We start from the raw sequence: 15,808 nt of genomic DNA on the forward strand, positions 1-15,808 counted from the left end.
AGTTTTCCATTTATGCGTCTCCCAAAATACTAATGTTTCTCTCTACTTTTAGATTAACGAGCCCTTGACGGTCAAAACTTACCATATTTTACTTTATATACTCTTGTACCCATATTCTTTCAGCAAGATGTTTATTCGTCTATCAACTAGTTCTTTTTTGACCGGAAGGTCAGTTTAAAAAATTAAGGTTTTCGTTTATTTGATTAAGTAAATTATATTTTATTATCCAAAGACATCACCAATAGGTAATTATTTGATATCATGATCCAAAATGGCAGATCGTGTCCAAGTGATATTATTGTATGATCTGTTTCATTTCGGGTCAGATTACAGATAGCACACACCCGGTTTCTATATAATAGTAAGACTTGGTACAATGAACTGGTAAGTCTTGTAAAGTTTGGATGATATTTCAACAAAATATTTATATTTCATACGCCGTATAAAATGTAGTACAAACGCCACGTGACTGCCAAACAAAAGCACTTTCATTTTAAGGTCCACTTAACGAACATACATCTTGCAGAAGACCTTCTTCTATTGATGATAACATCATAATATATTAAGGGACCAACCAGGCTCAACTTTAACAAAGTTGTTCACAATCATTAAAACGTTACTGGTCTCGTTATCCTCTGATACGCCATATGAAATGTAATTACTATAACGAACAATTTCTTGAGCTGCACTGACCTGCAAAGGTTGTACATACATAGGCCTTATAATTAAGCTTTCTCTGAAGTACAATCTAATATAGAAAGAAATTTTCGACTCTTCGAGATGCAACTTATTTAAATTTTACAGCCCATGAAGTATCTTTTCAAACAAGTACAAGATATAAGAGGTTCCGACACTGAATTAAAATTATCTGGCACTATCGATCGTGGAAAAGAATCAGCTGAATTGGCATTGTGATATTAACGCAAGCATAAGGAAAAATAAACATTGGCACCTTTCCAACAAACATCAACTCTGGACTCTATTTGAATGAGAGAGGTGACCATAGAAAGCAAAGTTTAATGTGCAGCAGCATGCCATTCATAAAAGGGACATGTGTCATATTAAAATGGCTGTAAAGCGATATTGGGTCAGGGCATTACTGGCATGGCAGTCATCTTAATTGCTCTACTTTTGAGGATCATGCTGAGTGAACGGCTAAAACTTATAAGTCAAGATAGAATCTGGTGGTGCTTTTTAACTCTTTGTCTTTATATTTCTAGTTAAGAACTCCTACCACACATTTTGTTTCCATCTGATCTATAGCTATTCACCTTATATTAGAGATCGTTAGGAATGACATTATTTTTTTGTTTGTGAAATTTCTAGTCCCTTTATTGTCTAGCTAAGTGGTTCCAGTATTCCTACTTCTACATTTGACCGAGCCTGCTTTATTCTCCAATGTTGCCAGTATTTGCTCTCTTGAAGGATTACGTTTTTGTCTATTTTTACTAGCCGGAGGTCCATATTTTATGTGACAAACACTATCGTGTTTTTATCAGAGCTGTCCTGTAATTCCTGCAAGATTCAACAAAGGTGTTGGCTCATGAGAGTTTTGAGAATAAACAGAAGAAACATAACATTTGGAATGCTTTTTTCCTAATATGATACCTACAAAATTAATTTCTTGTTGTGACAGCTTCATTATCTTCTGAAAAAGTAGTTACTCTTGTCTAGATCTTGTTAAATTCGATTAATTGTAAAACTTGTGCCAAGTGTAATTCTTAAAAACTTGATTCCTGAGTCCAGAAAATCGGTGCAAAAGATGTTGCAATCAAAGACTATAGCCAACAATTGACTCTCCATTCGCTGACATGCAGAGTAGAATTATCCTTTCAACTATGTAACCATACGAGTTATTTATGTCTCAGGCGATTTCACAACTATTACATTTGTCCACTTCCTAAATTGTAAGATATAGCTTTTTGATTCTACCGAGTGTTCTCGTTTTTAAAGATTTTTATAGTGGGTTTGTATATCAAAATCAGCATACAAGGAATGTGAACGTCTGTCTGCTCTAGGTTGAAATCTAGGTTGAAATATATCAAGAGAATAACAAGAACTTAAGCACGTCAACAATATTCAAAATCTATCGCATCATATTTTTATATTAACTTCGACAACCACCAAAAACTAATTTGAAGCTTGTATTGAGAAATAATAAACACCCCTGTAATTAGATTGATATTTAGGCTTTATTAGGCCATAAGTATATTATGAACAATAGTATGATAATTTTTTGACATATCGGCCAGGAAAAAAACCGCCTAAGCCATAAGTATAATTTGAACAAAAGTATGGTTAATTTTTGACATGTCTGGCAGGGAAAAAACCGTCATGATTAGAAAAATTAAGCATTTATTTACAAAATCATTCATCTGCAAACCGTAATGCTGTACTTTATATAGTAGCGGTGGGAGGGTGGCAAAGCAATTGCAAGTTTTTTGTCACTGATGTACGCGAAATGACGTAGGATAATTTTTAATGCACCGTTTATAAGTCGGCAACGAAACATCAGTATGCGGACCTCTACCTGCATAACATATACAGTTGACTCTCAGTTACTCGAAATCCAAGGGACTGGGCATTTTAATTCGAGAGAAACGAAATTCGAGTAACGTGGAACTGCCGCCATTACGTTGACAGTCGTACATGTATATACATGTGCCTGATTAAATGTGCAAAGAAGTAGTTTTTATTATTGTTGTTAGCGGCAATGCTGCAATATTTAACCGTTGATATGACGGTTTATCACTTACAACCACAAAAAGTAAATGAATAGAAATATATTATTTGAAATTTAATACATGTATATAAATAGTGAAACAGAAACACACAATTATATTTGATTTAATTGATCATCGAACGAAAACGAAAGTAGCAACTATCGTGAACCGGAAGTACAAATTAATGTATGCAAAATGACGGAACATTAATTGTACAAATGTTATTTACGTTGATAACACACATCGATACCTAGGCTGTTATTTGACTAACACCCGTCATACTGGCACGAGTCACCTTTCTTAAAGAAATGTAATTAAATTTTAATTTAGTTATCTAACTGTTAAAACCAATTAAGTGCTGAAATGGATTAAATCCTCTTATACGACGTGTTAATAATACATAATGACCAATTAAAAATTACTATGAAACGTGTAAATCACGAGTGACAACATCTCACCTTGATGTCGGTCGTCTGTTTTCACACTTCGACTAATTGAGATGAAAATATGTTGGACTTTATTTGACTGGACCAAATTTTCTTTTCGACTAAACAGGAGTCTCGGTAAGTCAAAATTTGACCTAAGCGGAGTTAAAATACAAAGATAAAGAAGGAAATTTGACGGGACTTTATAAATTCTTCGACTAACGCGGAATTTTGAGAAAAGCGATTTTGACTTATTGAGAGTCAACTGTATATTAAGAATTTTGTAGTCATGCATATAAATAACTTTATGACACATAAAATACATTTATATTGACTGCGACAACCATCAAAACTCAATTGAAGCTTGTTTGGAGAAATAAAAAACAACCCTGTTATTCAATTAATAGTTGGGCTTTATTAAGCCATAAGTATAATGTGAACAAGAGTATGGTAATTTTCCGACATATCTGGCAGTGAAAACCACCACAAATGGGTTGTCAATAAACCAACCCATAACGGCCAGACTGTGTTGGAAGTTGGCTTCTGCACATATTTGACAGAATGTTGTTTGGTAAAGTTGGGTTGTTTCCCTTGGTTTTGACCTAGGAGGGATTGAGCTGCATGCTCTCTGTCTCGATATTGGCACTCGCCTGCATGGTTGGTACCTTTACAGAAACCACAGACATGGGTTAAAGTGCAGTTAGATGATCTGCAGTATTGTCTATTGTAAGGCCAGCATGTATTTGGCCAAACCTTCGACAGGGGCTGGGCAGGTTTTGATAAGTTCCATCGTCTATTTGATTTGAATTGCTCTGAACGAAAGGACCGGGAGTTTGACTGCACATATGGAGCTGGATCGGTGCATGCCTTTAACTAAAGTTCATAATGAATTGTATCCCAAGGCATGCCCATCTGAGATTTCAGTAAGCGAAACTGTGTGTCATTAGTTTGCCACGCTAGTCCTGGTCGTGTTGTATAGTAGCAAGAAAACGCACATATGTTTCACATTTTAATACTATATAAGTGTTCAAATTGTACGAGTCAACTCCACAATTCGAACTGCTCTACTGGATTTTAGACCAGTATTTATCATGACAGCTAGTGACATAAAATGTTACGAAATACATATACTCTCAAATACATTATCAATTATTCTGATATTTGACCAGTACAATTTAAAAGGCGGTTTCGCATATTAAAATATAAGATGTCATGTTAAGAGTTCACATTATGAAATAAAATATTTATATATGGTCCAAACTGTGTTCGTCATTCATTTGAATTACATAAAATGTATGATAATTAAACTTAAAATGCAAAATGCAACAGCGGCGGGTTGCTATATCCCTGACTTTTTCGGCATATTTCATTTAGGCGGCTGTTAAATATGGAAATATTTCCGCATAAACAGCTTCAAATGTAAGTGCAATCACTAAAGCAATTATCAAGGATGGTTATGTGCGATATACTGTCCTCTGTCGTTGTACAATGACGGAATGTATTCACAATATATGCATATAAACTTGCTATATATTTGAATGTATTTTAATATCAAACAATATACAATGATTTGTAGACAAAAATAATGACAATTAAAGCTTACCACATCTTATATAAGTGTAACGGTCAAATTTCTAAAATAAATTAGTTGGTTTTAAGATATAGCACAAAATGTCTTGTATTTTCTAGGCTTAACTAGTATATGTATTTCAATATTCTACTCAACAACGACTTCATAGATGTTATCTGGTACTTAAAAAAGCGTACCCGTTCCGCTAATTTTCGAAGATTTAGTTGTAAAAAGATTATTTGTTTGTATCCTCGGGTTAGCTAAGAAACCCAAAATTATTCTTAATTAAACTTAAATTAAAGCTTTTGTCATAAATCATTATTACCGGTCCAAAATAAGTATTGATATGGAAATCACATCAATTTTACTCCAATTTGCTGCAACACAAAACCCCTCAAAATATGATTTACTAAACACAATTGCAAGCAAACCACAATTTTTTTTTATTTTATTTTGTTATTTGTTATCACATAAGCTGTTTTTGATTATTTCATTAAATTGAATTAATTCAAACACAGGGCAAATAACTCATATCTGACAATATATTTTATATCAAAGATATGTCTTATTCCTGTAATATAAATATCAATTTTTTTCTTGTTACGCTCTTTTTATGACTGAAGTTAAACAACACTATGCTATAACATAAGACTTCATATCAATTTCTTCTCATTCAGTTACGTGAATTCATATATTTCAAAAATCACGTGTAAGTTCTATGACGAAGTAAATAAGATCAAGAAATATTGTTATTATAATCAATTACAAAATGAAAATATAAACAACAAGTAATAAGTAATGGCCATTCAGAGATAAGGGACCAGAAATTAGAAAATCGTAAGTAAAGGTCATCTCATGAAACTTCAGTTACAAAGAATGAAAGTATTTATGATGCTGTTAGCGATTAAATGTGATGTTCAGTGTCATGGTGTGAAATGGAAAAAATAATCCAGATCAACTTGAAATACAACTTTGTTGACGTACAACTATGAATTGTTACTTCATTTTATGTCAGTTTACAAAAAAATATCTTATGGTAAAATAATTAAAGTAATTCATGTCAATGTTTAATCATTGTCCCAAAACCCTTCCCGACCCCAACATAAAGCCCAAGTTGTTAAATAAAAATATCATAGTCTGTTGAATTTATACACACGTGTTGTTAATTAAAGTATTATTATTTAGAAAGATAAGCTGATAATCATCTTTAGAAAGACAAAATAGAAACTAATCGTTACACCTCAATGGCCCAAAGTCCTTGTTGACATTCAATCGCAATTTGAGCAGGGTCAGGACGCATTAGGTTGATACAAGCGGTAAGACCTGTATATCATTTTCATAGGAAAAGAAAATGAATTTTCATATGAAGAAATATATTCATCCGGATCAATTTAATGGATAAAATTCACCCAAGTTGTTACGTACTTTAAATGGACTTCATATTTATATGGCTCTTTAGGAATACCATCCACAATTTCAGACGTTGCCACTAAACAGACACCCGTGACACATTTTTTATTTCGTGTTTTTACGGAATATCATTATGTATTTAAGAAATAATACTTCGTAAAAACAAAATAATATTTCGTAGAGACAAAGAAAAGCATTTCGTTACAAGAGCTGTACAAGATTGTAAACCAATTTTGTAAACTGTTATTTCGTTTGTACACAGAATATTATTTCGTTTTTACAAATTTTTATTTCGTTGTACAAATATTATTTCGTTTTTACGAAATATTATTTTGATTTTTTTTTAAGAAATGTTATTTCGTTATAATAACGAATATTTTATGTTTTTACGAAATGTTATTAATGACATAAAAAACTGTATAGTATGTCATTTTTGAGGCACCGTTATATATGCATTTTATAGAAGGTATAAATTTAGGAGAACAAACATGGGTGTGCAATTATGGAATGTTTATTAATTTTGTTGATTGTGTTACGCTATATAACATTCGCCCAGCGTGCTCAAGATAAAAATATTTTTGCACAATGTACTCGAGGAATAAATTGTATCAAAACGGCAGAGACATTATTAAGGACCATGACCCTGATGAATTGATACGATAATAAAAAGCATTGAGTTTTGGACAGCCTTGTCACTGACGTCTGTTTCAATCACTCTTTGTTCCTATTTTAAACACTTTGTGCTTATGTTGTGAATGCGTATTCGCAAATTGTCAGAGAGCGTGATATATTCCTAAATATGAAATAATATTAAACAAAGTAATATCTATATATCAATTGTTTTTACAGAGTTGGTGTTGGACTTTGATTTTCGCATTCTTTCGGGTGTAAATGGTATGACTTTAACATTTACTTTGATGCAAAAAAAAATGTGTGATAAGTAGAATAAGAACACAAATGCTAAATATCTGACATGAAAACATTACGGTATAGGACAGCCAATTATTGATTTCAAAATACAATTTCAAGGAAAATATCTAAGCAGTTAGATAAAAATATTAAACAGCCAAGTGTGAAGCCTTTAGTATCCCTCAAAACAAAAGTATATAAAGTCGAATCGTTTGAATGTTTGATGTATTGTATTTTGTTTCGTTTTAGGAACGAGATTGAAATAATCGAGTTTGATATAATTTATATAAATGATATATTTACAATTCAGTTTCAATTTTAGGAAATCCAAATCAAGTCAAAGAGGCTATGTACCACTTTGACCTGCGACGTTCAATAAAGGTATATAGCATTGCAATTGTATCCAGTGATGGAATCCCTCGTCAGGTGAGATTGATTGAACGCATTCATTTGTAATTGCAAGTAAAACATTTGAGATATTAAGAATATTTTAGAAATACTTAAAATATAATGATATAGGCTTGCCTTTATTTTAAAATAAGTTTTACAATGCCACAATTACTGTATTCATAGAAACGATCCACAAAAAAAATCGCTTTTTTTACAACGATGGCGTTTTTGCGGAGACAAACGTTCGCTCAATCATAGTGCCCGCAAATTTTGCGAATATTAAGTCGTTGGGAGAAAAAACACAACTAAATAGGTTTCTGTATTTGATCTCTCTATAATCGGAAGACAAGGCTCAGACATACGATATTAACAAAATTTAAAAATTGTATCCATAAACAATCTATATGTAAGATATAAAATACCATTCTGTCATAATTCTTTGATATCAGAAAAAAATGAAAATGCATTCGGATGACTTATTTCTATGCAAATGTTATTATTTGCATTTAAAATAATAACATCGAGTAAAAGAATCGTGTGATTTATGATTGATCTTACTATCTGAAAAGAAATTCATTGTTTCATTTCAATAAATTTGAACCGTAATGATAAACAGTAAATATTATTATTTGCTTTTGTTAATGTAACAACCAATAACACGTCGAGTAAAATTACCTTCATTCAAAGAATGTCAACAGTCAATAACATGCATGTATTATATGATTTTATTTAATCTGTAAATAATGGATACAAAAGTTCTTTTAGCAAGACCGTTTTGCAAATAAAAATTTTACCATGAAATGTGCTGTGTAAGCTACATCATAGTACATCAAAATGACACATTGATAATCTAAGTTGTTGAACTTAAAATGCTAGCGGATTTGTTACACGCAACTTTTTCGCGGATATTAAACATTCACGGAAGTGTATCCACAACGAAAAGCGCTAACTAAAAAAAGCGCGAAAAGATTTCTCGGAACACATGTACAGTAGATCTTTTTATCAGATAAATGGTTTTGACTTCTAATCGCGCAAACAATGTAAAGGTCAGGTTACTGATAGTGTGTATCATTGTATTGTCTTAAGTAGGAAGTACTACTTTCATTTAGTAATGGCTTACTAGAAAATATAAAGGATGGAATATCCCAAGGGATTGAAAGATTTCATTGCAACGCGACATTGAAACACTAAATCAACCACTACTTTGGTCATGAATATCTCGTCATATAAATAAAGTGTCCAAATTTGGCTCCTGTCTGTAATATATTTTATATTTGTGGTGCAAAGCCAAAAAGAACGTTCTTAATAAGATTATACGTAAAATGAAGGCAAATTGTAAGTCACAGTAGTATTTCCTTCCAGACGAGTGTGTCGCAATGCTTCCACGACGAGAAAAGATTGGAATTACTATTTGAGAAAGGATTGAAGTGTAGTTATGTTTGCGCGAATCAAGGATCAACATTTTTTGTGTATTTGAGGTACTGTAATACTGTTTTATTAACTTACAATTAGATATCTGGTGATTTTGTTCTATTTATAAATCAAAGTAGTCGAGAAATTTTAGCTTATCGTACTTTATTTATGTATTTATTTAAATTATCGATTTAACAAATTCATAAACTCCATATAAGAATTTCTGTCCAAGTACCAACCTTTCAGTACACTTCTCATTTTGTACTTACACAAAAAGAAATATCATCGGCGATAGCTATATTTAATTATCAAAGCATCTGAACGTCGGCTGTTCTCAGTGTTGACTAAAATTTTGGGGTGACGTTACTATTTACGTACTTTGTCCAAACAAATTTCAAGCAAGTCATATGCCTTTGATGAGTTGTAGAAAATATTCTTATAGATGTATAAGAAAACAGCAGCAGTATCAACAACAACAACAACAATAATAATAATGATAACAGTGTGGCATAATGGACAAAGCTTGTCACAATCATGCCAGTACACTGCACTTTATATATAAATTCATTTAGGTTTCTGTAAGATATTTCGATCACGAAACCTAAAAAGATGAAGCAAAATATATTTTTTCCAAATAGCAGTATCAAGGTCATGAATGAAATTTTGATGCAACGAAAGAAAGAACTTTTAAGATCAACATTGATAAAAAATCAGACTAACATAAAAATAAAATAGGGTTTGTATCATAAATATATTTCCTTTAAACAAAATGTCACGTTAGTTGTTTCAGTTTATTCTATTTGTACGCATCTTATTAATATAATACACAAAGTTGTATATTCATATTTACAAGCATGTTATGATTATGTGTATTAAATATATAAAATGTACCAATTTATTACAGTCCTTTCCGTGCCCGTTATATTGTCTTGGGCATTGAACATTCCACAGAGTGGTTTAACAAAAAATCATTCCATATATACATAGATGGTATTAAATCTTGTAAGTATTCTTACTTCCTAAAACTTTCCTGGTAAAAGTGAATGTTGTTCCATCAAAACAAAATTTTCTACTAACCTTGTGTGTATTGTAGGATTAATGAGGGTACATTCATTCAAAAACTATTTCTATTGCAATGACAAAAATGCCAGTTGTAAGACTGCACTTTCCTGTTCACTGCATCAAAGAGTTCATCTTAATTACCGTAACGAATTTTCTCACATGAGTAATTATTAATTTTTAGAACAAGTTATAGTCAAAATAAAACATCATGGGTGAATAGGCACTGTGTTTAGCAACATTATATTCACTCATATTCATTTTTGAAACGACGCCTTAACTTATTAATGGCACGTTGCACTGTTGTGCAAAATAAGCTGCGTGTCATGATGAGTTCGAGGGATGTGTGGTGTATCATTGGAAAAAGTTCTTATTCTTACAAATATTTTATAAACGCATATATATCTGCCCTTCAATAATTTTGTGAGTGGATGTAACACCAAGCGCAAATACATTTATGCTTTTTAAATTGTTCATACTACGGAACAGTTGTTCTAGTCTTGGTATTTTGGAGAGTGCCATTTACTACTGTGGAGCTTTAATTCTGTTGAAGAAAAAAAACGATCCAATCCCAGGTTTGTCAATGACTACAATATGTGCTAGCAAATTTTCACCTTTTTAAGCAACTATATAGGCTGATCACTATCCGCTTGTCTCCCTGAGTCTACAAGAGAAAATGCGGCATCCACCATGCAGCTCTTTGTAGTTTCAATCACGTAATTAAAATAGTATAGTAAACAGATTCCCTAAACTAATAAGTCTCAAGTTATTATTTTATCACTCTTTACATTACAACCACTTCTTTAATGTTTCAGAGTGTTGCATCTTGTATTCAGAAAATACTGCTAGTTGTTTCAGGACACTTCTCTCATTTCTTACTTCTGCAAGCGGACAATTTTAATATATATAATTAAATTTCTTCCTGTGTTCTGTCATATTTCTTTTAATGACAGCATCGTTACATATTTAGGTCATAACATTAGTTCAAGCATGTAGCGAATCGGGAAAGGATAAGGTAACTGAGTGTCAAAATAAAGTTGTGTCGACCGGTTTCTTATATACTTATCGATTCACATGAACTTTTATTGACCTTCATATATTATATAACATAAAATCTAAATACAATACCTTGTGGATATTGCCTACATTTATAAACACAAAACATAATGATTTGATAATCTTAGTGGGGATGTTTTATATTTCATCACATGAACGCAATATTCATATTGACAGTGGATGGAGAAATGTGTAATGAAGATCTTGGAATGAGAGATGGAAGCATTCAAAATGATCAAATTTTTGCCTCATCATTCTCAAAACGTAACCCACCATTCAAAGCAAGGCCTTCTTCTGCTGGTTGGTGCATTGACAAAATGATAGATGCAAATCCTTGGATCATGGTTTGAAAATTATATTCAATATTTATGTATTTTCAAACGAGTTTCCGTCATTACTTTCAAGCTTCAGAGTATACGCAACAAAAATGCGTACATTTATAAATTAAATTTCGTAGCATAATAATCATATTCACATAACTTTTTGTTTAACAATGACGTCATGTGGCTAGCATTTTTAAGATCAGCATAGCCACAAGTGGAATTACCAATCCACAAGTTAAGCAGTAAAGGACAGTTCAGGTTTTAACCATTTAACCCATTACTTCATATAGACGTCTTTTCACGCCTTTTTAACACCCTCCCCTCCTTTTTGAGGCCTCAGATAGTAAACAAATGCCCTATTAAAACACGAAACAATTGTTTTCGTTTGAGAAATGGTGTTCAAAAAAGTGATCACTTTTTCGGATATGAAATAGATACATCAAGGGGGTACCAGAGGGGAATGTGCCCCCTTCTGTTTAGGGTTTTGAAAGGGGTCAACAGATCCCCTCATCTCCAAGAAAAATTTGGACTTATGAGAGGCTAAAATGGCCCCAGGTTGACCTTAAGGTAACGTTAAACCAACACTGAAAAGCCTTTGACTTTATCTGAGTCCATTGAGAAGTGGTAGCACTTTAAAATCAGTTTTAAAGGAAAAACTAACGCAAAATAGTGTTTTTTGGCAATTTTGAGATGTTTCCTCGTTTCCATGGTAACAGGAAATTTAAGATTGAGTATGCGGTTACATAGGCTATGGTCCAGTCAACATTTGTGCCAAGTTTGAATAGTATTGAATGCTTTTTATAGTTTCATATCAATTTGAACTTGCAACGAGAAGTTTTTCAATGAAAACAGCCATTTTTTCACAAAATGCTCATGAAGTAATGGGTTAAGACAAAAAATACCACTATGGAAAGTCTTTGATTTATTTTAAAACATTAAATGGTGAAATTGTATAACAATGTATCGCTAACAAAATTGGTCAGAACACTCTATTCATATGTTTGTGACTTTAGGTTGACATGAGATCAGAAACAAAAATTGAAGGGGTGACTTTGTTTCCAATGTCAGAAGAGGTATATTCGAATGCTTATTGGGAGTCTTTCCATCTCTTATATGGAAATCAAATGGATAACTTAAGCATGTCCGACGTAAAGGTATTGTAGTTTGGCAAAAAGTTCAAAAATAGTTTATGCAAACAAGATTGTAAGCAAGTAGAGAAAGACTGGTACAAAACTAGTTTAACTTAAATTTGTCACTAATAGCAACAGATATAATAAAATATTCAAATATTTTCACTTTTAGTCAAGACATTTTTGGTTTGAAAAAAGAAGAGAATTTCTTAATCTTGTTTTCAATTATTTGTCATATTAATACGTATAAGTATGTCAAACCATTATTTAATTGTTGTAAATAATAGAAGTCTTAGATTATCTCTGAAATCATTTTATTTGAATCATTATTATCCATATGATGTATAATAATAAGCCTTCAATATACGTTTTTTTTTGCTTTTGGTGTCAGTGTTGGTAGACGCATTTGTATTTTTCTTAGTATATTAATATAAAAATTATTGACTTTAACAGTTTACAATTGATGTCGACAAATTAACGTCTGGACTGCAACATTCATGTTTTCTTCAAAACGCAGTTACAGCTCGTTTTATAATGCTACAATTAAATGGAAGTCATGAGGTAGATCAACTATGTCTACGATTCGAAATCCATGGATGCAAACTATCAGGTAAATATACAAACATGTATTATGATCGGAGTAATGCACACTATATTTATATGATATTCATATACCGTGTAAATGAAAATGTCATAAATGAAAAAATATTACCGGTAGAAAAATCCAAAATGAATGTTAATCAAATTAAAGAAGAGACTTTCACACCCCGCATCTAACGATACTTTCGGAGGTCTGAAAATCGGTTTGCTTTCAGCTTTGAATTCCTTTCATATTGACTTTTAAGGGAACAAATAAAACATTTGTTTTTCAGATTCAACAGAACTCTTTCCTAGTTTTAAAAATTATAAGACGATGACAACGAACGCACTGTATGTCCAAAAGCCTTCATTAATAATGTCTATTGGCTATCCTTTTCTGACAGGAAGTGGCTACAGTTATACATGGATAATAGATTTTAAACATGAGCACTATGTGAGACTAATCTTCACAAACGTCACATTAAACCAAATTGTAAGGATATATAAGTATTAATGATTATTCATTCGATTCAAGAATATTAAAACATTTACTTTTCTTCTTCATCACTTCTTATCTAAACTCAAAAATTATGTAAGGTATATGTCGCACTTTGACCTTTTTAAATTTGTTATTACTGAATATAAAAAGACAAAATTTTAGAAGCTAGGTGAGTGTTCGCAGTCAAATGTTTGTTTGACTGAGTGCGCGTGTGCAAAATGCATGAAGTTTATGCTATATTTATTAAAAGGTCTGTAATAAACAAATGTGTTTTATTTACAGTCACCACAGAAACACAATGCTAAACGAATACATATAATGTTTGAATAAATACTATTTGTAATCATTTATTTTTTTCAATGTTTAGGAACTTAGATCTATTGATCATAAATTTAGTGTGTATTTCTTAAAATAACGTGTTAATGCGATTATAATAATTGAACTCGATGTAAGTGCATCAAAAGTATACAAAATACAAAAATATCAAATCATTCTCATTTCAGACGCGAGATAATAACAATGATTGTGAAGATACGCTTGTAATAGGGACAGACTTACGGGAGCGATTGAAGGGCGTTCAGATCAAAACAAATTTTAACAAAAGAATATTTATTGTTGAAACATATAGGACTCTTGTTCTACTCACCTTTCAGCCGTGCTTTAATACATTTAGGGGAAGTTCATTCCGTGCAGTTGTTAATGAAGAAGGTAGGTTTTGTAGGCATTCTTTCCTAATAAACGTTTCTATATATCGATTATTTGAATTATCAAAGCCTTTCATGAAGCAATTTATATTCAGTTACATTTTTTGTTGGTTTTAATGTATGTGATATAGTTAAAAGCTTAAGTGCGTCGTTTATAGATTTAATATAATACCCTTTGCATATATAAAAATGTTGAATCATAAAGACTTATTTTTTAAATCATTTTGATTTTGCTTATTTAAGTTCACTGGAGCTTTCAGTCCTTCGGCGGCATTACTTATATACATTCTGTATATTGTATAATTATACAATTATTTTTGTATTACTTTTGAATAAATTGACAACATGGTTGTCTTACAGACACAATATATTTTAGTTGGTAGATACAGTCAAATAAGTATTCAGTTGTTTTGTAAAATAAGGTCTGCTATATAATCCTTACCTTTAAGCTGTTTAAATGTTTGAAAAAAGTATTTGAGGGATAATTAAATTCAAAAACTGTTTCATGAGTTTATCTTTTTTATTTGTTGCAAATTTTGAAGCATATTTATATCTCAAGGCACTTGAATTGCTCGAATTACTTTTTTCCTAGATATCCCAGCGTGTTTGTCCATCGCTTCAAGTGTAGATTGGAGCCAGGGCAGGAATGAAGCATGTACAAATCCAGAAATGATACTTACGTCAATGTCGATTTTAAATATTCCATTTGAAAATTTTGAAGAAAGATTTAGAATTCAAGCTCGCTATCATCACAGAATCCAGATTGAATTTATAGACTTTTATATTGTCTGTCCAATAGGTATGTGATGTTTTAATCATTTATGAGGTTACCATTATTTCCATTGTTTCGTATCATTTTAGTAAAATATGCATTGTTAATATTTTTTATATTTATAGATGCTAGGAAGCATTAAGAATTCAGTTAAAGTCAGGATAAACTGGCAACACTTCCATATAGTTAATGTCAGGATTAACTGGCAACACTTCTATATATATTTTCCTTTAAAAAGAATATATATAAGAATTTGAACATGTGGTATTGATGAAATAGATGATGTTTAACGCTACTATTCCTCACATTGTATTTAGTCGTTCGTTTTTTGATAGTCGTTTTTTGAAATAAAATTAAATCAAATGATAAAATTTCAACATAGGCTAGTACATTTAAATGGAACTAGAAGATTAATACATGTCTTGTACGACAAAATCATCTGGTAAAGTATTTGTCATGCTCGTCTAGATGTCATTTTAAACTGTTTCAACGTTTTATTTTGTATTAATATTGACTTTAATTATAAACACTACCGTTAACTGCTTGCAAGTAGATCAGTTGGTTGCGGGTAGAACAAATGTGTACTTTGTATAAAAAATACTTTTTTATTTTCTTTTGCTGCTCAATATATATTAGGAAATTATGTCATATCTTAGTATTCCGGTTTAAAACTGGCATTTATATAGTAAGTTCAACCTGCATCAAAGCTGACCTATTCTCTACATGTTATAATTCAATTTTGATAAATAGAAGTTTCTTCATATTTATTTGTAGTACGGAACAGTCAGTTTCAATGCTACATATGTAAATAAAATGTTGCTTCTCCTTTTACTGATATTTTATTAA

General features: G+C 31.4%; 1 protein-coding gene across 1 annotated transcript in view; it reads left to right on the plus strand.

Annotated features, from left to right (window-relative positions):
• The window catches only part of LOC132746300 (uncharacterized), a 32,432-nt gene extending 17,427 nt beyond the window's left edge, over window positions 1–15,005 (plus strand). The window contains exons 8-17 of the mRNA XM_060735406.1: window positions 6,978–7,022; window positions 7,360–7,463; window positions 8,790–8,905; window positions 9,745–9,842; window positions 11,133–11,299; window positions 12,292–12,432; window positions 12,862–13,018; window positions 13,281–13,480; window positions 13,990–14,194; window positions 14,783–15,005. Of these exons, the coding sequence (XP_060591389.1) occupies window positions 6,978–7,022; window positions 7,360–7,463; window positions 8,790–8,905; window positions 9,745–9,842; window positions 11,133–11,299; window positions 12,292–12,432; window positions 12,862–13,018; window positions 13,281–13,480; window positions 13,990–14,194; window positions 14,783–14,997 (1,448 nt within the window). The 3' untranslated portion in view covers window positions 14,998–15,005. The remainder of the gene's footprint in view (window positions 1–6,977; window positions 7,023–7,359; window positions 7,464–8,789; window positions 8,906–9,744; window positions 9,843–11,132; window positions 11,300–12,291; window positions 12,433–12,861; window positions 13,019–13,280; window positions 13,481–13,989; window positions 14,195–14,782) is intronic.
• The last annotated feature ends 803 nt before the right edge of the window (window positions 15,006–15,808 follow it).

Source organism: Ruditapes philippinarum, unplaced genomic scaffold (genome assembly GCF_026571515.1).
Source record: "Ruditapes philippinarum isolate M1 unplaced genomic scaffold, ASM2657151v2 ctg10217_1_1_1_1, whole genome shotgun sequence".
Lineage (NCBI taxonomy): Eukaryota > Metazoa > Mollusca > Bivalvia > Venerida > Veneridae > Ruditapes > Ruditapes philippinarum.